Source organism: Saimiri boliviensis, chromosome 12 (genome assembly GCF_048565385.1).
Source record: "Saimiri boliviensis isolate mSaiBol1 chromosome 12, mSaiBol1.pri, whole genome shotgun sequence".
NCBI lineage: Eukaryota > Metazoa > Chordata > Mammalia > Primates > Cebidae > Saimiri > Saimiri boliviensis.
In genome coordinates, this window is record NC_133460.1 from 47,308,057 (window position 1) to 47,335,035 (window position 26,979).

Consider the following 26,979-nt stretch of genomic DNA (forward strand, 5'->3'; position numbering starts at 1 on the left):
CTGTAATAAAAATGTAAAAAATTAAAAGCCAAGATTTATATATTTCAAAATATCAAATATGCCATTAGATTTTCACATAATCATCTAATTTAATAAGGCCTCCCATTCATGGACTCCATGATATAAAGTGACTTCAAAGATTCTGACTGCTATGGGGATGAACTGATCAAATGATGAACATTAAACGATCCCACAAGCATAAGCAGCATTTGGTGAAGTTTACAAGCCTTTCTTCTGCCCTGCACCAAAAAAAAAAAAAAAGCATTTTCTAATTCGCATCTCAGTATATTTCATTTTAAACCAAAAATGATTTTAAAAAAATAGAATGAAAGCTACAAAAAATAGCTAGAAGAAAATAAAAATTAAGAATATTTATTTTTGGCAGGGCACAATGGCTCATGCCTGTACTCCCAGCTCTTTGGGAGGCCAAGGCAGGAGGATCACTTGAGGTCAGGAGTTTGAGAACAGCCTGGCCAACATAATGAAACCCCATTTCTACTAAAAATACAAAAATGAGCCAGACATGGTGGTGTATGCCTGTAATCCCAGGTACTCGTGAGGCTGAGACAGGAGAATCATTTGAACCCAGGAGGCGGAGCTTGCAGTGGGCTGAGGTCATGCCACTGCACTCCAGCCTGGACCAGAGAATAAGACTCCATCTCAAAAAAAAAAAAAAAAAAAAAAAATTATTCTTGAACTGGGCTACAGTGGCACATGCCTGTACTCCCAGCTGCTTGGGAGGCTGAGGTAGGAAGATGGCTTGAGTCAAGTTCAAAGCTGCAGTATGCTATGATTACATCTGTGAACAGCCACTGCACTGCAGCAAGGGCAACACAGCAAGACCTATCTCTTAAAAATATATATATTCTTAAAAAGAAATAACAAACAACAATGAAAACTTCTTGAGTAAATATTTCATAATACAAAACTATTTTTTTTTTCAATATAAGTATACAAGATAATACATACAGCAGTTTGTTGGCAGCTATTTGTCAGTAAAAAACCAAATTGGGCCCAAAAATGTATATATTAATAAGTTTATTAGGAATAAGGGCAACAAAGTTTCTTTTGCAAAAACAAATAAGCAAAGAGAAAACTGATAAAAACTTCACACTGTCTTTTCCCCTGCTCTTTAATTTTGTTATTTCTGTTTATATCTTACTATACTGTATATCTTTATAAGTTGCTATAGTTTTTTATTTGTTCATATTTTAGTCTTCTTACTCAAGATGAGTAGTTTGTACAACACAATTCACGTTGTAATATTTTGTATTCGTCTGTGTACTTATTACCAGTGAGTTTTGTACCTTCAGATGATTTGTTATTGTTCATTAATGTCCTTTTCCTTTGGAATGAAAAACTCCCTTTAGCATTTTCTTATAGGACAGGTCTGCTGTTGATAAAACCCCTCAGCAATTTTTTTTTATTTTTTATTTTTTAAATTTTTTTTAAGATCGAGTTTCCCTCTTGTTGCCCAGGCTGGAATGCAATGGTACGATCTTGGCTCACTGCAACCTCCGCCTCCCGGGTTCAAGTGATTCTCCTGCCTCAGCCTCCAGCACAGCTGGGATTACAAAAGCCCGCCACCATACCCGGCTAATATTTTTTTTATATTTTGAGTAGAGACAGGGTTTCACCATGTTGGTCAGGCTGGTCTCTAACTCCTGACCTCAGGTGATCCACCCACCTCAGTTTCCCAAAGTGCTGGGATTACAGGCATGAGCCACCATACCGCACCTGGCCGCCTCTCAGTTTTTGTTCGTTTGGGAAAGTGTTTATTTCTCCTTCACATCTGAAGGATATTTTCACTAGATATAATATTCTAGGCTAAATGTTATTTTCCTTTAGCACTTTAAGTATGTCATGCCATTCTCTCCTAATCTATAAGGTTTCCACTGAGAAGTCTGCTGTCAGATGTACCAGAGCCCCATTGTATGTTGTTTTCTCTTGCTGCTTTTGAAATCCTTTCTTTATCCCTGACCTTTGAAAGTTTTGATTATCAAATGTCTCGAGGTAGTCTTATTTGGGTTAAATACACTTGGTGTTCTATAACCTTGCACTTGAATATTGATTTTTTTTTTTAGGATTGAAAAGGTCTTCGTTACTAACTCTTTAAAAAACTTTTTATCTCTATCTCTCCTTCCACATACTCTTTAAGGCCAGTAATCCTTAGATTTGCCCTTTTGAGGCTATTTTCCAGATGCTGTGAGAGTATTTCACCTTTTTCTTTTGTTAGCTCTGTATACTTTCATATAGCTTGTCTTCATCCTCACTAATTCTTTCTTCCGCTTGATCAATTCTGTTGAGAGCCTCTGATGCATTCTCCAGGTTGTCAACTGAAATTTGAAGTCCAGAATTTCTCTTTGATATTTTATCGTTTCAATCTCTTTTGTTAACTTTATCTGACAGGATTCTGAATCTCTCTGCTTATTTTCAGTTTCATTGCGATTCCTTGAAACGATTGTTTTGAATCTCTGAAACATCGTGTAGCTTTGTCTCTTCATGTCTGGTCACTGGTGCCTGATTTCATTTGTTTGGTGAGGTCATGTTTTCCTGGATGGTCTTGATGCTTCCAAATTTTAGTCATGTCTAAGCATTGAAGAGTCAGGTATTAATTCTAATCTTTGCAGTCTGTGCTCGTTTGTAACTGAACTTCTTGGGAAGGCTTTCCAAGTATTCAAAAGGAATTGAGTTTAACGATCTCAAGTGTTTAGTCACTGCAACCATCTACAATAGGAGCCACGCCAAGCCCAGTAACTTTTTTTTTTTTTTTTTTTTTTTTTGAGAGAGTCTTGTTCTGTCACTCAGGCTGGAGTGCAGTGGCGTAATCTTGGCTCACGACTGCAGCTTCCGCCTCCCAGGTTCCAGCAATTCTCTTGCCTCAGCCTCCCGAGTAGCTGAGATTACAGATGCATACCACCACGCCCAGCTAATTTTTTTATTTTTAGTAGAGATGAGGTTTCACCATGTTGGCCAAGCTGGTCTCAAACTCCTGACCTCAGGCGATCCGCCTGCCTCAGCCTCCCAAAGTGCTGGGATTACAGGCATGAACCACCACGCCTGGCCTTTTCTTTTCTTTTCTTTTCTTTTTAAGCAACAGGGTCTCACTATGGTTGCCCAGGCTGGAGTACAGTGGCTATTCACAGGCATAATCCCACTAATGATCAGCACGGGAGTTCTGACCTGCTCCATTTCCAACCTGGGCCACCTGGGGGCCCCCAACTCCCAAGAAGTCACCATATCAATGTTAAACTTGGTGCAGATACCCAATCAGCACTGCACATTATAGCCTAGAGCTTCTGAGCCCAAGTGATCCTCCTGCATCACCCTCCCAAGTGGGTGGAACTACATGCACACATCACCATGCCCAGCAAAACTGTGACTCTTGCCAATTCATAGAGGTACTACCTTGGTGAACTCAGGTAAGATCTGGGAGAAAGCAGAGTCTCTTGTTCTCCTTCCTTACTCTCCCCTAAACAAATGAAGTTTCTCTCTCTGTACTGAGATTCTTAAGAGTTCGGAGAGAGGTGACTCAAGTACTCCCATGGCCACCACCGCTGAGACTGTGCTGGATCATACCTTACAGTAGTACTAGGTCTCACCCAAGGCATGTGGCAACTAATTCCTGTCTATTGTTGATGTTCATTCAAAGCCCAAGGGCTCTTTAGTCAGCAGGTGATGAATCCCGTTAGGTCTGTGTCTTTGTTTTCAGGGCAGTAGCTTCCCTTCTAGCCAAAAAATTTTTTGGTGTTTTTAAATAGGAGACTTGAGTTTTAGTACTCAAAATCAGTCTCCCCAGAAATTTGAAAGCTAGGGTTTTTCAAGGATAGTTTAGGTGGCAGGAGAATGGGTGCTGATGACTGGTTGGGATGTAATCATATGGATGTGGAAAATGGTCCTTATGTGCTGAGTACATTTCTGGGTCAAAATTTTTTTATATTTTTAATAAGCAATAGACTCAGAGTTCCAATTTTTAAAGAATAGAAAATAATTAACACTCCTGTATATACCCAAAAGAACTGAAGGCAGAATCTCAAAGAGATACTTGTAAACCTGTATCCATAGCAGCATTATTCACAGTAGCCAAAAGGTAGCAACAACACAATTGTCCACTGACACCTGAATAAACAAAATGTGGCATATGCATACCTCAAAGATATTTAGGGTTTGGTTCCAGACAACTGCAACCCAGCAGATATCACAATGCAAGTCACACAAATTTTTGGTTTCACAGTACACCTAAAAGTATGTTTACACTAGGCTGGGCACAGTGGTTCATGCCTATAATCCTAGCACTTTAAGAGGCCAAGGTGGGCAGATCACATGAGGCCAGGAGTTCGAGACCAGCCTGACCAACATGCTGAAACTCTGTCTCTACTAAAAATACTTTAAAAAATGAGCCAGGTGTGGTGGTGGGCACCTGAAATACTAGCTACCAAGGTGGCTAAGCCAGGAGAATCATTTGAACTTACAAGGTGAAGGTTGCGGTAAACTGACTGCACCTCCAGCCTGGGTGACAGAGCAAAACTGTCTCCAAAAAAAAAAAAAAAGTTTACACAATACTGTAGTCCATTGATAGATTTAGGCTTTTTTTTTTTTTTTTTTTTTTCCCCTTTTATAGAGATGAGAGTCTCACTATGTAGCCCCAGCTGTTCCAAACTCCTGGCCTCAAGTGATTCTCGTCTTGGCTTCCCAAAGCATGGGAATTACTGCCATAAGCCACTGTGCCTGGCCCAATATACTGCCGTCCATTAAGTGTGCAATAGCATTATATCTTTAAAAAAAAAAAAGTATATACCTTAAAGTCACTCATTGCTAAAAAATGCTAATGATCATTTGAGCCTTCGTGAGTCTTAATCTTTTGTTGATGGAGGGTCTCCATCACCACCTGATCAGGGTGGTGATTGCTGAAGGATGGGGTAGCTGTGGGAATTTCTTAAAATAAGACAGTGACAAAGTTTGCTACATTGATTAACTCTTCTTTTCATAAAATATTTCTCTATACCAGGAGATATGATAGCATTTTACCCTGAGAACTGCTTTCAAAAGTAGAGACAACTCTCTCAACCCCGGCTGCTGCTTTGTCAACTAAGTTTATGAAATAGTCTAAATACTTTGTCATTTCTATAATGTTCATAGCATCTTCACCAGCAATAGATTCCATCTCAAGAAAATGCCTTCTTTGCTCATCCATAAAACATGAATGGATGAGGAGTATTTTTCTTTTTCTTTTTTTTTTTTTTTTCTTTTCTAATATGTTCTAGGCTCCTTTATTTAAGAAAAAAGTGATACACGATACGGGGATTAAAATCAAGAACATCACTAAACTTCACCTTCCCTCCAGCCAGTTGCCCCAAACTCCCCTGCCCTCACCCTTTGTGTTCCCAATTCCTTCCTTAGTGAATGAAGAACTTAATCTCAAAAGCCCTGGCACAAACTCTGGGTTCTCTTTCCCTAGCTTCTCCTCTCTTCCCGTCCCCATTCCTAGAAGGGCAGGCACCTCAGTTCGAATGCATGGGAGAGCCCAGAGTGGTGACAGAAACAAGGGGAAAGGGACCAAGGAGTATAGTGCAGTGAAGTGAAGGCTCCCATAGCCTGGGATACCAAAATGGTATCTGGGGGCCAGAGGAAAGGACACTGGTCCCCCTGAGAAAAGAGACCTAGTAGCCTCAAAATTCTCTCATTGTGCAGTCACTGCTTGATCGCTTGCTCTCTGGCACCATTACAGAACCACACTCAGATCACATCCTTCTCGAGACCAAGTGCTGGGTGATGTGGCTGATCTGCTACAGTGTGGGTTTTGGGTACTACAGGAACAAATTCTCCAGGTTGCCTCTTACTTGGTTTTCAATACTGGTTCACTTTCTCTTTCGGGGCTGCACGAGTTGTTCTGCTTTGCATATCTCCTGAAGATTTTCACTGTTGCCAGCTTCTCCCACCCACTTCTGCAGCAAGGGCCACAGCTTATATATGCTCTAAACTAAGCTGCAGAGCCTCAAAGTAGCAGATAGTCAGTGGCTGAACACCTTCCCAAACAGATCCCGCAGGGTGAGCCCCACATCAGCCTGTGTATATCCAGGGTGATCCTCCTCTGCTTCAGGAGCTTGGCAAATTTCTTGAGTTCTTTCTGCAGAGCTTTGATATCCTTGGACTGGATAAGGAATATTTTTCATTTTAAGATTGCAGCAATTTGGTCACATCTTCAGGCTTTAGCTCTAATTCTAGTTCTCTTGTTATTTCCACCATATCTATAGTTAAGTTCTTCGAATGAAGTCTTGAACCCCTCACTCATCCATGAGGTTTGTAACAAAATTCTTCCAAACTCCTGTTATTGTTGACATTTTGACTTCTTCCCATGAATCAAAGACAGAGTCTCACTCTGTTGCCCAGGCTGGAGTGCATTAGCATGATCATAACTTACTATAAACCTTCAACTCCTATGCTCAAGCAATCCTCCTACCTAAGTCTCCCAAGTAGCATGTACCACCACATCTGGCTTTTTAAAATTATTTTTTGTAGAGACAGTGTCTCACTATGTTGCCCAGGGTGGTCTCAAACTGCTGGCTTCAAGTAATTTCTCACTTCACAAATGTTAACAGTAACTGGAATGGTGAATCCTTTAAAGGTTTTCAATTTTGCCCAGAACCATCAGAGTAATGACCATATATGGCAACTACAGCCTTACAAAATGTAATGCTTAAATAATAAAACTTGAAAGTCAAAATTACTCCTTGATCCTTGGGCAGCAGAATGGATGTTGTATCAGCAGGCAGGAAAACAAAAATCTCCATGTATATCTCCATCAGATCTTTGATGTGACCAGGTGCATTGTCAACAAGCAGCAATATTTGGAAAGCAGTCTATTAACTGAGTAGCGGGTCTCAATAGTGGGCTTAAGCCCACATTAATATATTCAGTATACCGTGCTGTAAACAGATGAACTGTCATCTAGGCTTTGCTGTTCCATTTATGGAACACAGGCAGAATAGATTTAGCATAATTCCTAAGGGCCCTGGCATTTTCAGAATGGTAAATGAGCACTGGCTTCAACCTAAAGTCACCAGATGTATTAGACCCTAAAAGAGAGTCAGCCTGTCCTTCGAAGTTAGGCATTGACTACTTCTCTCAGCTATAAAAGAAAGTTGTAGAAGACGTCTTCTTCTGAATAGAAGACTGTATTGTCAACACTGAAAATCTGTTGTTTAGTGTACCCACCTTCATCAATTACCTCAGCTAGAAATGCTAGATAACTTGCTGTAGGTTCTACATCAGTACTGTTATGTTGTGAAGATGGCTTCTTTCCTTAAATTTCATGAACTAATCTCTGCTAGCTTCAAGTTTTCTTCAGCAGCTTCCTTATCTCTCTCAGCCTTCAGAGACTTGAACAAAGTTAGAATCTTGGTCTGGATTAGACTTTGGCTTAAGGGAATGTTGTGGCTGGTTTGATTTTCTATTCAGACTACTAAAATTTTCTCCGTATCAGTAATAAGACTGTTTTTCACTTTCTTACCATTCATATGTTCACCAGAGTAGCACTTTTAATTTTCTTCAAATTGCATTCACAACTTGGATAACTGGCATAAGAAAGCCCTGCTTTCAGCCTGTCTCGGCTTTTGACATGCCTTCTTCTCTACACATAATCCCTTCTAGCTTTTGATTTCAAGTGAGAGATGTGTGACTCTTCCTTTTACTCATATACTTAGACGTCATTTGTAGGGTTATTAACTGGCCTAATTTAAACATCATTGTGCCTCAAGGAACAGGAAGTCCCAACGAGAGGAGACAGAAAGGAATGGCCAGCTGGTGGGGCAGTCAGAACGTACACAAGTATCAATTAACTTTGTTGTCTTATATAGATAAGGTTCATGGCACCCCAAAACAATTACACCAATGAGCACAGATCCCAGATCATATTACACATATAATAACAACATAAAAGTTTGAAATATTGTAAGAATTACCAAAATGTGACACAAAGATACAGTGAGCATATAGTCTGTTGGAAAAATGGTGCCAATAGACTTGCTCAATGCAGTGTTGCCAAAAACCTTCAATTTGTAAAAATTCAGTATCAAAAATTCAGTAAAGCTTATAAGCTTTAGTAATACTCATATTTCAATATTTCTCATTATTATTTTATCTTTTACGGTGATCTGTGATCTCTGATGTTACTACTGTAATTGTTTTGGGTGTCACAAACCACATCCATATAATAAGAATGCAGGCTTGCCTCATTTCATTGGGCTTTACTTTACTGTGCTTCTCAGATACTGTGAATTTTACAAATTGAAGGTTCAGGGAACTTGGCACAGAACAAGTCTATCAGCACCATTTTTCCAACAGCATGTACTCACCTCACATCTCTGTGTCAGCATTATTAAGCAATAAAGTATATTTTTAAACTGAAATTATAAAGTATATTTTTAAACTAAAGACTAAACACACAGTCTTTTAAGACAATTTTATTACTGCACACTTGGTAAACTACAATATAGTATAAATAGAACTTTTATATGCACTAGGATACCAAATATTTTGTGACTTGCTTTATTACGATATTTGCTTTATGGCAATCTTTGCTTCATTACAGTGGTCTGAACTGAGCCCACAATGTCTCCAAGGTATGTCTGAATTACACAGCTTAAAAAGGAAGGAAATTCTAACACATGCTACAACATAGATGAACCTTGAGGACATTATGCTTAGTGAAATAAGTGAGTCACAAAAAGAGACACTACTATATGATTCCACTTCTTTGAGGTACGTAGCCTAGTGTTAAGTCAAATCCATAGAGACAGAAAGTAGAATAGTGGTTGCCAGGCGCTAGGAGGAGGAAGGAATGAAGAGCTGCTGTTTAATGCATACAGTGTTTTAGTTCCTCAAGATGAAAAGAGTTCTGGAGATTGGTTACATAGTAACGTGAATATACTTAATGCTACTTAAATGTAAACTTAAAAAATGGTTAAGTCTGTAAAGTTTATGTTGTGCATATTTCACCACAATTTAACATAGAAAACAAAAAACCTCCCACCCATTGGTATCTAGCTATCACTTCGTTCCCATATGTCCCACAATCTGAAAGTAACTTTTGTTTATCCAGAATTTCTTTATGTATTTACAAGTAAACATAAGCAAATCAAACCATCATATACATTGTTCTCCATTTGTTTTCACTTAACAATATATCTTGGAAATCTTTTGCAGAAATCTTCATGATTTAAGAGTAACATTTTAACAAGCACTTTAATATACGAAGGAAAGCTTTAATATAACAGAACTTACCAATATCTGGTAGACATTGCCCATTATAAGGGTACCAATTTCCTTTTACAGTGAAGGGACTTTTCCTGTTGCTTGTTGAACCGGTTCCCAGCTGCCCATTACCACCAAGCCCAAAAGAGTAAATTCGTCCTGATGAAGGAACAAAAGCAGAAGTGTGCTGCCTAGAGTAAAATGATAGAAAACCTCAGACTTAATGTTATCTTCCAACAATTTACAATGATAAAAGCAGAGAAAATATCAAAAGAGATAATTTTTCTTCTCAAAAAATAAATTAATAAATTTAGTACTTCTAAAGCTTCAGTACAAAATATTCATTAGCAGCTTTAATATATAGAATGAATTCTGTATCACACAGGCAGGTTACACAAGCATGGTCCAGAAAATTTCCACTAATGTTTAAATTTTAAAAGGCCCAGGTCTATACGGAAATCCCTTACAATAAATGGTTCAGCTCCAGAATAGCATCTAATTACCTTGTCCAGGGAAGTCCCCACTACTCCCCTTGTCAAGTTCTAGTCCAGAGGTATGGTCTATGAAAGTCCTCCATTTGGGCATCACCCAGAAATTTTAGGCTAAGAAATGGGAAGTAATCTAGTACCAATCAGAAGGTTGTTATATATACTTATGCATGACAGAAACAATATTTCCTTTCTTCTGAGGAAAGTGATCTCTTTATATAGTCAACAAAACTCCTCTGGAGGTACTATAGTAAAAGCAAACCTAAGAAACCACAGAACTGAAGCTAAGGATGACCTACCAATCCACTCTCAGTAAACCTATCCGACTCCTCAGAAAAAGTCTCCTTATGTAAGCAGGGCACTATTTCATTGTGTACCCTTTCCATGAAACCGTTTTATTGAGAGGACATGGCACCTCCAGGTCTCGCCCTTGCTTCTATCGGGTCTTAGATCTTATTTCCTGCCTCTTTGCAATTTGTGGAATATTGTTTTAAAGTGGCTGAAATTATCCCTCTCCCCATACTCTCACATCCTATGCGGTATGACTGTTGCAACTGTTCCCACCAAGATTGGAAATCTCTTTCTCTATGTCTTAAATCCAAGTCCTAATCTACAGCTTGCTTTGGCCAGCAGAAACGAGTGTCTCAGTTCTGAGCCTATGCCTCACAAGTGGCTTTACACGCTCTTTCCCTAACTGTCTTTAGGAATCCTGCTCTACTGTCATTAAGAGTAAACCAAGGTTAGCAGCTAAAGGATGATCTACAAACTGGAACAAACTGTCCTAGCTGAGGCCATCCTAGACTCCCAGCTTCTAGCCAGATCATCAACTGATCATCTGAGCCAGCTAAGATGACAGCAGCCCACCTAAGCTCAGCTGTAATTACTGAAACAAAAAATTATCAGCTAAACAATTATTTTAGGCCACTAGATTTTGGAGTGTTTTGTTTAGTGATATAAGCTAATCAATATGTTACCCAGATTGGCAAATTCTTTTAGAGTGACTCCAAAGTCAATTCAAACAGCTTTGGTTTTTAAATTTCAAATTTTTTTTTTTTTGAGACGGAGTTTTGCTCTTGTTACCCAGGCTGGAGTGCAATGGCACGATCTCGGCTCACCGCAACCTCCGCCTCCTGGGTTCAGGCAATTCTCCTGCCTCAGCCTCCTGAGTAGCTGGGATTATAGGCACGCGCCACCATGACCAGCTAATTTTTTTTGTGTTTTTAGTAGAGACGGGGTTTCACCATGTTGACCAGGTTGGTCTCGATCTCTCGACCTTGTGATCCACCCACCTCGGCCTCCCAAAGTGCTGGGATTATAGGCTTGAGCCACTGCGCCCGGCCAAATTTCTTTCAAATTTCAAATTTCTTGTTTTTGCCAGGGGGAGTTCTCTTTACATCCTCACAAACTCACATATGCTATTTTAAAGGTATTTTTAAGTTTCAAAAGAGATTTCAAGTTAGCTAGTCTGACAGATTACTAGCCTCTCTCAGGAAGCAGCCATCTCAAAGGAATATATTGATAGTTTGAAAATTACTGCAATACAATTTTATTAAAACTCCTCCTCACATTGGCCTAATAAAGTGCTGATTCTTAACCCTGGCTGCATATTTGAATCATCTTGGGGTGAACCTAGGTAAAAATACACATTTTTGACCAGGCACGGTGGCTCATGCCTGTAATCTCAGCACTTTGGGAGACCGAGGCAGGTGGATCACTTAAGGTCAGGTGCTCGAGAGCAACCTGGCCAACATGGCAAAACCCTGTCTCTACTGAAAATACAAAAATTAGCTGGGCAGGGTGGCATGCTGGTGGCTGGCACTGTAGTCCCAGCTATTTGGGAGGCTGAGGTTAAAGTGAGCCAAGATTGTGCACTCCAGCCCGGGCAACAGAGTGAGACTCAGTCTCAACACCACCACCACCGTGTGTGTGTGTGTGTGTGTGTGTGTGTGTGTGTGTGTGTGTGTGTGTGTGTGTGTGTTTATAGTGTAAAGTAAGGGTTCAGAGCCACTGAAGGAACAGAACTATCTTAAGCTCTAGATTTAATATAAGAGCTTGAAAGCACTTTATTATACTGCTAGAATGTGAACCTTTTTCTTTTGGATCATCTACTGATGGACTGACATTTTGGTACTCTTGACTGCTTCATTCAGGAGGTTTTTGACAATTACTGAATAACAAAATAATACGTATTTCTTATATAGTACTGACCACTTACTTGGAAGTCAAACTGATCAAAATACCAGATACCTACTTACATTTCCTATTTAGATTAAGTCCTTAGATTTCACTCAATATGTTGAAATTTCACCCCAGATCCAGCGGTTACATGAATAAAATTGCTGAAAAGAACTGGTTTACAGAGCTAAGAATAACTATTCAAATCACGTATTACAGAGGTAAGAATAACTATTCAAATCATGTACATTTTGGCTGTTAAGAATTACAAAAGTGGATAACATTAAATCATTTGTGATATTTCACAAAGGACTAATAAAATACGTCAACTAAAAAAGTGATTTGAATTCACTATCGTGTTATATTAAACATACACATTCCCATCATAGCCTAATGGTGGTTGGGCTGTATATTACAGTCCCCATACCTTAACTTTAGGTTTGGTCATATAGTTCGCTTTTGGTCAATGAGATTTCAGTGAATGTGATGCAAGCAGAAGGCTTGAAATGTGATGTACAGCTGAGTTTGCATTCTTGTGCATTTGTCTCCGTCAGAAGTATACCCAGACGCAGCCCACTGCTCCTCTAGTATAGTCCCAAGAATGAGATATGTAACAAAGCCATCCCAACTGAAACACAGCCTAAGCAAACTTACCCCAGTGAAGAGGCAGACTGAAACAGAACTGCCCCAGTCAATCTGTAGCCCAAATAAAGCTGCTGGAGATAGCCTAAGGACGGAGGACGAACCACTTTACTGAACCACAGAGTAAGAAGTAAATATTTACCATTGTATGCCACTGCTGGGCGCAGTGGCTCATGCCTGTAATCCCAGCACTTTGGGAGGCTGAAGCGGACAGATCATGAGGTCAGGAGTTCAAGAATAGCCTGGCCAACACAGTGAAACCACGTCTCTACTAAAAAATACTATTATATATCACTGACATGTTTGTGCACAACAGACCAATGCAGACATTATAAATTTTAATTGATTGATTGATGGATTGATTGAGACAGAGTTTTTGCTCTGTCACCCAGACTGGAGTGCAGTGGCGCGATCTTAGCTCACTGCAACCTCTGTCTCCCGCGATCAAGCAATTCCCCTGCCTCGTCAGTCTCCCCACTAGCTGGGATTACAAGTGCATATCACCACCCTGGCTAGTTTTTGTATTTTTAGTAGAGGTGGGGTTTTTTCACCATGTTGGCCAGGCTAGTCGTGAACCCCTAACCTCAAGTGATCTGCCCACCTCAGTCCCCCAGAGTGCTGAGATTACAGGTGTGAGTCACTGTGCCTGGTCTATATCAATACATTTAAAATTAGGCAAAATGAAAAAATTCTTAGAAAAAAATTAACATTCATATAACTGACTCAAGAAATAATAAAAGCTACCTCATAGCCACTAAAGAAATTGAAGAATGTTTTTTAACTTCCAAAAAAGAAAATGCCAGGCACAAATGGCTTTACTGACAAGTTCTACCAACATTTCAAGCTGTTCTATTTCCAAAAATTAGAAAACAAGGGTATACTCCTCAATGTTATTTTATTAGACTAGAAAACCTTCATAATAAAACCTTGTGAAAAGAATTAAAAAATTATAGATCAAGCTCACAGATAAACAGAAATATACATAAACAGAATATTCACAAATCAAACCCAGCACTAAATAAAAATAATACTTGACCAAACTGAAGTTATTCCAGAAAACCAAAGCTGTTGTTAACTAGAAAAAAAAGAAAATCCATCAATATGCCACATTAACAGATTAAAGGAAAAAAATCATAAATCATTTAAATAGATACATTAGATACAATAGCAAAACAACATTAACAACTTAACTTCAATAGATACAATAGAAAAAACATTAACAACTTAACATCCATTCACAATAAAAAACTAGGAATAAAAGGGAAATTACTTAGTCTGATAGAGGTTATCCACAAAAATCTTAAGCGCAAACATGATAATTAACTGTGAAATAGTCAGTTTTCCCACAGAAAGGAAACATCATAGTATTACAGCAAACATCATAATAGTTTGCTGTAATATTAATAAAACCTAACCAGCACATTAAAACAATTATATAAACACTTTAAGTATAAATAATAGAAATAATGAAACAAAAACTGCGCTGACTCACAGATGATATGATTATGTACATGAGTAAGTTATTAATAAGAGTTTAGCAGCTGGGTGTGGTGGCTCACAAGGTCAGGAGTTCAAGACCAGCCTGGCCAAGATGGTGAAACCCCATCTCCACTAAAAATAAAATACAAAAATTAGTTGGGCATGGTGGCACATGCCTGTAATCCCAGCCTTGGGAGGCTGAGAGGCAGGAGAATCACTTGAACCTGGGAAGTGGAGGCTGTGGTGAGCCAAGATCACGCCATTGCACTCTAGTGTGGGCAACAAAAGCAAAACTCCATCTCAAAAACAAACAAACAAACAAAAAACAGCAAAGTGACTGTATTTAAAATCGATATGTAAATATCAATTATTTCTACATGCCAGTGATTCCTTAGAAAGTAGAAATAAAAACATAGTACCGTTAAAGAAGCACCTGGAAATGGGACTACGAAAAGACATACAAGACCTCTGTGATGAAAATTTTAAAACATTTTATTGTAAGACATTAAATAAATATGGAAGTTGATTAGAAAAGTAAATATTATAAAGATAATGACTTTTCCCAAAATTAACCTAGAGATTCAATGCACTACCTATTAAAATCCACAAGCCTTTTTTTTTTTTTTTTTTTGAGAGAACTTGATAGACCAATGCTAAAATTTATATGAAAGTAATAAAGGTTATCATCAGCCAAAGCATTCCTAATGAACAAGTATAACAAGAAGTCACTTTAACCCAAATAGAAGAAGTAATTATGGTGTCTAGATAGTGTTTAAGTGGCACAGGGGTAGGCATGTAGATTGAAAAATTAGAGATCACAGAAAGAGATCCATGTACACATAACAATTTATGGCAACGGTGACACCATACAGTAGGAGGGTGAAGGATTTTCAAAAATACAACTAGACAGGGGGATTCTTGGAAAATGGTGGAATAAGAAGCACCAAGAATCTTTTTCCCCACCTAGACAACAATTACACTGGCAGAATCTGTCTGAGAGAACCATTTTGCAACTCTGGAGTCTATGCAAAGGTTTGTTATTTCCAGGAGAGAGCTGGATGACAAATTTTGGTTAATTTCAATGTTAACTCATAGCACGGTAGCAGTTACCCATCCCTTACTCCTGTGTAAAGCAGTCATGAACAGGTTCCACGAGCAGCTTACATGCAACTTATAGGCACCAGGGTGGGCAATAAGGACTTTGTTCCTTTTAGGAACTGATGTTCTGATCACTAATTGGTGCTTCTGATCACCAGGTGCAGAAAGGCAGGCAATGACTGTTGCACACTCTCCCACTCTGGCTAAAGAGACTTACAAAGAATTCAAACGGCTGATGTCTTTATCTTTCTTTCTTCCACCCTCCTTCCACCCCCACCTTTCATTTTTTTCCTTTTTCCTTTGGGGAGCCAGACATTTACAGTCTAGAAAATTTAAAAACCACCACATTTTTGGCTTAATTCAGGAAGTCACTGTGCATTAGCAGGGAAAGGTACAGGCTAAGAAAACATCTGCAAAGACCTCATTTTTATACCTCAGGGTTACTCCTGACACAGAGACAACCTACAATAATCAAAAACCAAAAATCAGCAAACTCTGGCGAAGGGGGAGAATCTGATTTCCAGTTACCACATTATTATTAGAGTTTAACGTCCAGTTTTCAAAAAAAATCACAAGGCATACAAAGTAGCAGGGAAGTATAACCCACTCAAAGAAAATATAAAAACAGAAACTAGCCCTGAGAAGGAGCTCAAAACCAGCCTGGCCAATATAGTGAAACCGCGTCTCTATTTTTAAAATATGAAAATTAGTCAGGCATGATGGCACGTGCCTGTTGTTCTAGCTACTTGGGAGGCTGAGGCAGGAGAATTGCTTGAATCTGGGAGGTGGAGGTTGCAGTGAGCCAAGATCACACCACTGCACTCCAGCCTGGGTGACAGTGAGACTCCATCTCAAAAAAAAAAAAAGAAAGAAAGAAACTACCCCTGAGAAATGTCAAATGACAGACCTAAAATCTGCCTTCAGATTTAGACCTAAAAGACAAAGACTAAATCAAATATCCTAAAGATGCTCAAAGAACTAGAGTAAGATGTGGGAAAGAAAAAAAAAAGTATGAACAAAATGGAAATATCAATCAAAAAGAAAAACTAAGAAAAATTTCCAGAGTTGAAAAGTACAATACCTGAAATAAAAATATATACTACAGAGATTGAGTCTGTGGAACACAAAGAAATGTGCAGAGAGCCTAAGGGAACCATAGGACACCATTAAGCTGACGAACATAAGCACTGTGGAATTCTCAGAAAAATACAGCAAAGGAAAGAGAAATTATTTGAAGAATAGCCAAAAACTTCCCAAATTTGGCAAAAGACATGAATCTAAACATCCATAGCCCCAATGAACTCTATGCAGGATAAACTCAGAGATCAACAAAGAGACACAGTTCAATCCAAATGCTGAAAGACAAAGAATCTTGAAAGCAGCAAGAGAGAGGCTGTTTGTCATATATGAAGGATTCTCAATAAAATAATTATAAACTGAATTCAGCAGCACACTAAAAGAGTTATACACCACAACAACAACGAAGTGGGAGTTATTCCTGGAAGGCAAAGATAGTTCAACATATGAAAATTAATATATGTAATCAATGTAATATATCGAATTAACAGATTGAAGAAGAAAAAACACACATACAATCATCTGAATTGATGCAGAAAAATAACTTGACAAAATTCAACACCCTTTGGTAATTAAAAAAAAAAAAAAACCCACAAAGTTGGAACAGAAGAAAACCACTTCAACATAAGGAAGCCCTATCGAAAAAGCAACAATGAACATCATAGTTAACAATGAGAGACTGAAACCTTTTCCTGTACCATCAGGAATAAGGATGCCCGCTTTCACCACTTTATTCAATACAGTCTTTTCTAGCCAGAGCAATTTTGCAAGAATAACAAATAAACAGTATTCAGATTGAAAAGAAAAAAATAAAATAATCTCTGTATGCAGATGATATAATCATATATGTAGAACACCCTAAAGATTCCATACAAAAATTGTTAAAACTAATAAACAAACCTGGCAAAGCCGAAGGATACAAAATCTACACACAAAAATTAGCTGAGTTTCTATACATTAACAATGAACAGTTTGGAAAAAAATAAAATTTTATCGATAATCTACCAAAAATAATAAAATACTTAGGAATTAACAAGGCAAAAGATTTGCATAAAGTAAGTATAAATACTGCTGAAAGAAATTAAATGAGAAATAAATGGAAAGACACTCATGGTCATGGACTGGAAGACAATACTGTTAAAATGTCAATGCTACCCAAAAGAGTGTACAGATACAACGTAATCCCTATCAAAATCCCAACAATATTTTTTGCAGAAATAGAAAAACACATCCTAAAATCCATGTGAAATCAAGGGATCCGAATATCTAACATGATCTTGAAAAAGATCTTGAATAAGTTGGTGGACTCTCACTTCCTGATTTCAAAACCTACCTCAAAAGCTACAATCATCAATGTAGTAGTGGCATAAAGACAGATATACAGACCAATGCAACAGAATAGCCCAGAAATAAATCCTAGTACATATGTTGAGATGACTTTCAACAAGTGGGCCAAGACCATTCAATGGGGAAAGGACAGTCTTTTCAACAAAGAATGCTGGGAAAACTAGATGTCCACATGCAAAAGAATAAAAGTGGACTCATGACACATATAAAAATTAATTTGGTCAGACATAGTGGCTCACACCTATAATTCCAGCACTTTGGGAGCCCAAGGCAGGTGCATCACCTGAGGTCAGGAGTTTGAGATCAGCCCGGCCAACATGGTGAAATCCCGTCTCTACTAAAAATACAAAAATTAGCCAGGCGTAGTGGTGGGCGCCTATAGCCCCAGCTGCTCGGGAGGCTGAGACAGGAGAATCCCTTGAACCTAGGAGGCAGAGGTTGCAGTGAGCCCAGATAGCGCCACTGCACTCCAAGCCTAGGTGACAGAGTGAGACTCCGTTTCAAAAAAAAAACTTCTTTAATTCATTCAAATAGATCAAAGACCTAAATGTAAAAGGCAGAACTATGAAACTCTAAGAAGCAAACAGAAAAATGCTTCATGACATTGGATTTGGCAATAACTTCTTGGATATAACACCAAAGACATAGCCAACAAATAAAAAATAGACAAACTGGACTCTATAAAAATGTAAAGCTTTGTGAATCAAAAGACAGTATCTATAGAATACAACAACCCACAGAATGAAAGAAAATATCTGCAAATATCTGATAAGGGATTAATATCTAGAATATATAGAAAACTCTTAAAACTCAACAACAAAACAGCCAGATTCAAAAAAGAGAAAAATGCTTTAATTGACATTTCCCCCAAGGATGTACAAATGGTCAACAAATATATAAAACGATGCTCAGCTTACTAATCATTAGGAAAATGCAAATCAAAACCACAGGAGATGCCATGTTACACCTACTAAAATAGGTATTATTTTAAAAAAAAAGGAAAGAAAGAAAAAGGCAAAATGAGAAAATAACAGTGTTGGTGAGGATGCAGAGACACTGAAACCCTGTACACTACTGGTGGAAATTCAAAACAGGGCAGCTACTACGAAAAACACTGTGGCAGTTCCTACAAAAATTAAAAATAGAATTACCACATGAACCACCAATTCCACTTCTGAGTATATGCCCAGAAGAACTGAAAGTGAGATCCTGAAGGGATGTTTTTATATTCATGGTCATAGCAAAAATATTCACAACAAGCTAAAACACAAAAGTAACCCCAGTGTCCATCAAAAGATGAACGCATAAGCAAACTGTAGTATATATACACAATGGAATACTGTTCAGCCTTTTAAAGGAAGGAAATTCTGACCCATGCAGAAAGAAATTCTACAACATAGGTGAATCTTGATGACACTATGCTGAGTGAAATAAGTCAGTCACCAAACGACAAATACTGTAAGATTGTGCCTATATGAGATACCTAAAGTACTTAAATTCATAGAGACAGGAAGTAGAATGGTGGTTGCCACAGGAAGGCATGGAGGAGAATAGGGAGTTATTGTTTAATGGGTACAGAGCTTCAATTCTGCAAGATAAAAAGAATTCTAGAGATGAATGATGATGATGGTTTCACAACAATATAAATGTACTTAACACCATGGACTGTATACTTAAAAATAGTTAAGATGGTAAATTTTGTTGTATGTATTTTCCTCAACAAACTTTTAATTGTGCTAGGGTAATTCACTATTTATGTTTTTAAAAAGTTGATTCCTTACTTGAATATTATACTGTCCTCCACAAAATAAATCAACTTGAGATAGCTTACAGACCTCCAGGTAAAAGGCAAAATTATGTTTCTGAAGAGAATAGAGATGATTACTTTTATGCTTTGAGGTAGAAAAATATTTCTTAGGAAATAAATGGCACTATTAAGTAAAATATTAATAAACTCATTTTTATTAATATCTAAAACTTCTGTTCATAAAAATACAACAGAATGAAAATAACAAGATAAAAGTAAAACATGGAAAGACATCTGTAAAACATATGCCCAATAAAGAACTTTTGGGCTGGGCGCGGTGGCTCACGTCTGTAATCCCAGCACTTTGGGAGACCGAGGCGAGTGGATCATGAGGTCAAGAGATCAAGACCATTCTGGTCAACATGGTGAAACCCCGTCTCTACTAAAAATACAAAAAATTAGCTGGGCATGGTGGCGTATGCCTGTAATCCCAGCTACGCAGGAGGCTGAGGCAGGAGAATTGCCTGAACCCAGGAGGCGGAGGTTGCGGTGAGCCGAGATCACGCCATTGCACTCCAGCCTGGGTAACGAGAGCGAAACTCCGTCTCAAAAATAAAAAAAGAACTTTTATCCCTGTACTGAGAAACATTATGAACTTGTATCTACAATATATAAATAACTACTATGAATCAATTTTTTATATCCTGAAGAAATGTAAATGACCAATAAACATATGGAAAAGGTACTCAAGTAAGTCATGGAAATAATATATTCAAATTATGAAGTAACAATAAATATTCAAAAAATTAGCAAAAAGTCTGACAATACTAACTGGTGACAAGAACACAGGGCATCAGAAATTCTCACACATTGCTAATGGGCATATAAACTGGAAAAACCACATGGGAAATATGGTTTAACCTATAAAATTCAAATTAAGTGTCCTTTATAACCCAGCAATTCCATTCTGGGTGAATATGAAGGCTTACATATACCATAAAATAAAAGTGCAAAACAACATTATTCATAATTGCCAAAATCTGGCAACATGCAAATGTCTATCAGCAATAGAATTAGTATATTATCTATGCATAAAATTGACTAAAAAACACTAATGAGCCCTTATGATGGAGAACCATAACTACATAAAAATTATAGAAGCATGATGTTAAGAGGAAAAAAGAATTACCAAAGAATACTCACAGTTTGATTATATGTATTTGAAGCTAATAGTTGGTAAAACTAAACTACCATACAGATATGCATACAAGGTAGAAAAACATTAAGCAAGGTGATCAAAATTAAATTGAGTGGTCAAGAAAGGTACATTTTGCTACTTGGGAGTCTGATCAATTTAATTCTCCCAAAGATGAAGCTCAACCCAAAGACTCTTCTTATTTATTTCCAAGAACTAAAAATCAATAGATAAAGCTCAATGTCAAAGACTCTTCTGTTTACTCCCAAGAATTTAGAATAAGGAAAATCAGAAGATACTTGGTTTAATTATACCAATCAAACTTTTGTCACATTAATTCTGTCTTAATTAATTGGTCGATCTCTTCATCCTTTAAGGAAAAAAGGTAAGCCTGGGCAACATAGTGAGATCTTGTTGCTACTAAAAATTTAAAAAATAAAATTAGCTGGTATGGTGGTGCATGGCCGTAGTCCCAGCTACTCGAGGCTGAGGCAAAGAGGATCACTTGAGCCCAGGAGGTTAAGGCTGCAATAAGCCATAATTGTGTCACTGCACTCTAGCCTGCCTGACAGCAAGGAAAGACTATCACACATACTCAAAAAAAAAGTAGAAAAGAGAAAGAAAGAAGCCTTTTAAGTGTGATATCAAATATAATAAATATAATATTACATATACATTATTACATCTTGCCTCAGCTAAATCTGTTCAAGTAAAGAAAAATAAAATAACAGTTAAAAAAAGATGTTTTTCCTGTTACTATGATTCCTCAGTGGCAAAATCAGTATTTGGAGGGGAAGGTGTTTCCTCAGATTATTAGGATCCCTAAAACGATTCAATAAGCAATCCCTGAATAAATGCAGTTTAGAGACCAAAATATTCTTTTATATAACAGCTTACCGTCCACAAGCAATCTGAGTGACAATGCTTCCCATAAGTTCAAAAACTTTCCTTGGGTTTATTTCATGACTGGTAGAATTATGGCCCAACTGACCATACCCTCCAGCTCCAAAAGTAAACACTCCACCTTCCTTTAAAAAAAACAAAAACAAAAACAAAAACAAAACCCTTACCATTAGAAGGCACTATAAAAGAAAATAACAGGAAAATAAGTTATAGTCCAAATCTTTAATATAAACTTTGTTTTTTTATCTTCTACAAAATGTCTTCACAATTTAACAGACAGATGGCAGCTGGCTCTATCAAAGTAAAATGTCATAAAACTATGAGAATTCCAGTTAATGATGCTTTCACCATTATAAAATATTTAAAGTAGTCACTAGAGATAAATTATTGGCATTGCCTTTCACTATCATTATACTGTCTTGCTGATTTCCAAGTACATATATAAGATTTCACAAAACCTAAAAATGGTATCATCTTCCCTTTTCAAGGTAGTTATTGCCTTATGTAAATAATCTGCAAAAAGAGTACATGTAACCAGAATGCACAAATATAACAGTTTTTATTTACTTATTTATTTATTCAGATAGGGTCTTGCTCAGTCACCCAGGCTTCAGTATAGTGGCATGATCATGGCTCACTGCAGCCTCAACCTCCTGGGCTCAAGTGATCCTCCCACCTCAGCCTCCTAAGTAGCTGGGACTGCAGGCATGCACCACCATGTCTGGCTAATTTTTTACTTCTTTGTAGAAATGACATCTTCTTGTGTTGTCCAGGTTGGTCTCAAACTCCTGGGTTCAGTTAATCCTCTTGCTTCTGCCTCCTGAAGTGCTGGGATTACAGGCATGAGCCACCGTGAGTGGCCTTATAGCAATTTTTAGCATGCAGTTACAGTGATATAGAGATGTCTTTAAAAAAAACTCTTCTTACAAAAATAACTTAGGCGGGTAGATCACTTGAGGTCAGGAGTTCGAGACTAGCCTGGCCAATGTGGCGAAACCCCGTACCTACTAAAAATACAAAAATTAGGTGTGGTGGCAGGTGTCTGTAGTCCCAGCTACTTGGGAGGCTGACGCAGGATAAACACTTGAACCTGGGAGGCACAGGTTACCATGAGCCAAGATCATGCTACTGCACTGCAGCCTGGGTGACAGAGCGAGACTCTGTCTCAAAACAAACAAACAAAACATGTAACATATAACTAAATTAGAAGTTCTGCATTAGAAAAAAATCTATGATGGTAACACAATCACAATTAGTATTTTTCAGTTCAACTGCTTTTCTTCATGGTTAGAGCTATATATGCAACTTTACATTCTGCTTTCATCATTTAATAGCATCAATACATACTGTTACATGAGAACATTCATTTTTCTTTTTTTTATCATAGAAAATGTCAAGCAAATATACAAAAGTAAAGAGAAAATATAGTAAATCACCATAAAACCGTCACTAAGTTTCAATAACTGGCAAAAAGTTTGGTTAGTTTGTTTCACTGGTGTCTTCCTTTCCCTTTTGGGGTATTTTAAAATAAAACAAAAAGCACTTGAGTACTTTAAAGCAAATTGTGGTCATCAAATCATTTCACCCACAAATATGTATCTTCAACAGCATATATCTCTAACAGATAAAAGTATATAACCACAATACTATTATTACATTCATAAAATCAATACTAATTTCTTAATATCATCTAATAACCAGGCCACATTTAAATGTACCTGATTATTTTATTGCATCATTTCACAAAGCATATGTCTGCTTTGTTAGTAAAGTTAAAAATAAGTAAGTTGGATCTGGCACAATGGCTCACGCCCATAATCCCAGCACCTTGGGAGGCCAAAGCAGACAGAATATTTGAGGTCAGGAGTTTGAGACCAGCCTGGCCAACATGCTGAGACTCCGTCTCTACTAAAAATACAAGTGTAGTGGTGTATGCCTGTAATCCCGGCTATTCAGGAGGCTGAGGCAGGAGAATCACTTGAACCCGGGAGACAGAGGCCTGCAGTGAGCTAAGATCACACCACTGCACTCCAGCCTGGGCAACACAGTGAGACTCTGTCTCAAAAAATAACAATAAAATAAAACATACAAATAAAAATAAATAAGTGAAAGTGTGTCAACCTGATACAACCCCATTAGGCTCAATGTTCTTTGCCTAGATCCATTATTTATCAGGGAGTGTAAAATGGTGATTTTTCTAGTTTTATTATTTTTCCTAGAGTTATGAGCTAGAATTCTTCTCTAAAGAACTTATTAACTATTAAGTTACCCTAAAATACAATTTGCAAATGAAAGGCTGAAAACTTGATTCTTTCCTATTATTGACCAATGAAAAAAAATGAGTGCTGTCCTAGCAACCTCCAAAGGTAAGCAATAAGTTTTGCTTATATTGATTTGGAGGAAGAGAGTATCATCACAAACTCATGGATTTTTAATAGATCTGATGTTTTCCATTTTTTGCAGTCATTATTTTTCTTGATATCCAGTGAAACCTCCTTCAAGTTGTCCTTCCTACATGACAGTAGTAATTTTTGCTTTTTTATACCACAAAGTGCCCAAAGGTATTCTTATAAATATTTTTTGCCCCAGACATGAGCTCAGACTCTTCTCTAAGAAGTCCTGGTTCCTTTTAATAGAGAATCTACAACAATCAAGGCATTACCATTGTGTCCAGATTGCACATGGTTCATTACTTCTAGGACCTTTCAGTGGTTACAGCAAAACGAAAACAAAAACAAAAAACAAAACAACAAAAATATATTCCTAGAGAAAAACCAATGAAGAGGTCATACTAATACTCATGATTCAAAGTAAAGATCACAAGGTTTTAACTTAATTCCTATAGTTTTATGCCTATCTCTTTTCTCTTAAGCTAAAAATCATAGTTTCAAATATAGTAAAATAACTACTACTTTGCTTTCTCCTATTTATATGTAATATACTGGAAAAAAGACAATAGCAAATTTCCTTCTAACAATAAGACTACAAAATGCACACTTGTAACCTCAGCATTTGGGAGGCTGAAGTAGGAGGCTCATTTGAAACCAGGAGTTCAAGACCAGTCTGGGCAACAAAGCGAGACACCATCTCTACAAAAAATAAAAAGACTAGCCAGGCACAGTGGAGCATGCCTGTAGTTCCAGCTACTCAGGAAGCTGAGGTGGGAGAACTGCTTGAGCCCAAGAATTTGGTCATAGCTACAGCGCACCATGACTGTGCCACTGCGTTCCAGCCTGAGTAACAGAGTGAGGCCTCCATCTCAGAAAAAAAAAAAAAGAAAGAAATTACAGAATATAGTTTAAGGGATGGGCGCAGTGGCTCTTGCCTGTAATTCTAGCATTTTGGGAGGCTGAGGCAGACAGATTGCTTGAGGTCAGGAGTTCGACACCAGCCTGGCCAACATGGTGAAACCCCATCTCTACTAAAAACAAAAAAATTAGCTGGGGGTGTAGTCCCAACTAATTAGGAGGTTGAGGCAGGAGAATTGCTTGAACCCAAGAGGTGGAAGTTGCCGTGGGCTACTGTACTCCAGCCTGGGCGACAGAGCAAGACTCCATCTCAAAAAAAAAAAAAAGAATGCAGTTTAAGATTTCTTTGTGGATTCAGTTTATCCTTAGTGTATTTCCCCCGGTGATGTACTACAAAATGCTGTAATTAAAAATTACCTAAAATAATTCTTTCTTGTGTAATTGTGCCATTAACTTATTAGTTTTCAATTTTAAGGACTAATATTTACATAATTTACATATATATATGATTTTACTTTTTTTTTTCGGAGATGGAGTCTCGCTCTGTTGCCCAGGCTGTAGTACAGTGGTGGGATCACAGGTCACTGCAAACTCTGCCTCCAGGGTTCAAGTGATTCTCTTGCCTCAGCCTCCCAAGTAGCTAGGATTACAGGCACCTACCACCTAATTTTTGAATTTTTAGTAGAGACGGGGGTTTCATCATGTGGGCCAGGCTGGTCTCGAACACCTGACCTTGTGATTCACCTGCCTTGGCCTCCCAAAGTGTTGGGATTACAGGCGTGAGCCACTGCACCCAGCCATCATTTTCCTTCTCAATTACATGTAATAGTTTCTAGATTCCAAAGTCAAAAATTGTAGTAAGGCAAGGCACATTTGTTCTGGCTATTAATTTTAAATTTATTGTATTTTTAAAAACATATGGTCAGACATGGTGGCTCACATCTGTAATCCCAGCACTTTGGGAGGCCAAGGCAGGCGGATCACTTGAGGTCAGGAGTTCAAGACCAGCCTGGCCAACATGGTGAAACCCTGTCTCTACAAAAAATAGCTGGGTGTGATGGTGCACGCCTATAATCCCAGCTACTTGGGAGGCCAAGGCATGAGAATCGCTTGAACCTGGGAGGCAGGAGGTTACAGTGAGCCAAGATTGCACCAGTGAACTCCAGCCTGGGTGACAAGAGTGAGACCACCTCCAAAACAAACAAGGCATATATGATATATGTTCGTATTTCGGTCACTTTCTTACAAAAAGACAGCTGTTCCATATACCTTGCTCTTTTCACTCAACAATATAACCTAGAAATCATTCCACAACATAAAATAGAAATCTTCCTCATTCTGTTTTACACTTCACTGTACTTCATTACAGGGATGTACCACAATTTATTTAACTCATGGACATTTGGATTTCTTCTAGTCTTTTGCTATTAAAATGCCACAATAAATGGTCCTGTGCATTCATAATTTCACATCTTTGTGGTAGTTTCCTAAAAGTGGGACTGCTAAATCAATGTGTATTTGTATGTGATTTACATAATACATTTGCAAAGAAATTATAAAAAATATGACATCTTTATGGAAGTATCCTCATATCTATAAATATGGCATGTCTTTCCATTTATTCTGTTTTTAAAAGTTGATTTTAAAATATTTCCTAATGCAATTTTCCTAGTGTAGGTTTTGTACAGAAAACTGCTTCATAAAGCAATTTTAATCTATTTACTATTTCCAAGAAATTCTTCCAGGAAAGCAAGATATATGGATATGGAACAAGTATTGTAACTTAAATCAAGGGAAAATAAAATATTTTACTTTGGGGATATTTACAACTATCAAATTTTGTTAAAAATAATGTACACCCAAACTTCCAATGAACAAATATCACTAGCTACTGTCTTCTGAGAGAGGAATACATAAGATTAATAGAATTAGCATTTCTTAAAACTAAAGAGACATAAAAAGTTACTTATCTTAGAACATTACGATGAATGATTATCTGAAAGGCTGAATTTGAAAAGCAGTAACATTGTTAGTCTTTCTGCCATAAAATTAGTTTTTGGAATGATACCATACACAAATATTTTTTATATTTTGATAAAAAATATTTTTGCTATTATTTTTACATAGCCTTCTTTCTTCCAAATACCAATAACAAAACAGGATGAGTAAAATTTAAAACTTGCCAACAGGAATAAATAAGACTTCAGTGATTACATCTGTAATGTGAATGCCAAAATCAATAAAACATGGCATTATGTTGGTGCAAAAGTAATTGCAGTTTTTACCAAAAATGGCAAAAAAAAAAAAATTACTTTGCACCAACCTAAT

The 26,979-nt window shown here is 37.5% G+C and overlaps 1 protein-coding gene and 1 pseudogene across 7 annotated transcripts in view; both read right to left on the reverse strand.

Annotated features, from left to right (window-relative positions):
• Positions 1–26,979, reverse strand: part of HERC4 (HECT and RLD domain containing E3 ubiquitin protein ligase 4) — a 147,359-nt gene that overhangs the window by 65,216 nt on the left and 55,164 nt on the right. For all 7 annotated transcript variants that reach the window (XM_003928678.4, XM_003928679.4, XM_074382299.1 and 4 more), the window contains 2 exons: positions 21,398–21,528; positions 9,283–9,443 (listed from right to left, as the gene is read on the reverse strand). In XM_003928678.4, the coding sequence (XP_003928727.1) occupies positions 9,283–9,443; positions 21,398–21,528 (292 nt within the window). The remainder of the gene's footprint in view (positions 1–9,282; positions 9,444–21,397; positions 21,529–26,979) is intronic.
• On the reverse strand, positions 9–9,276 carry LOC141580581 (POU domain, class 5, transcription factor 1-like; annotated as a pseudogene).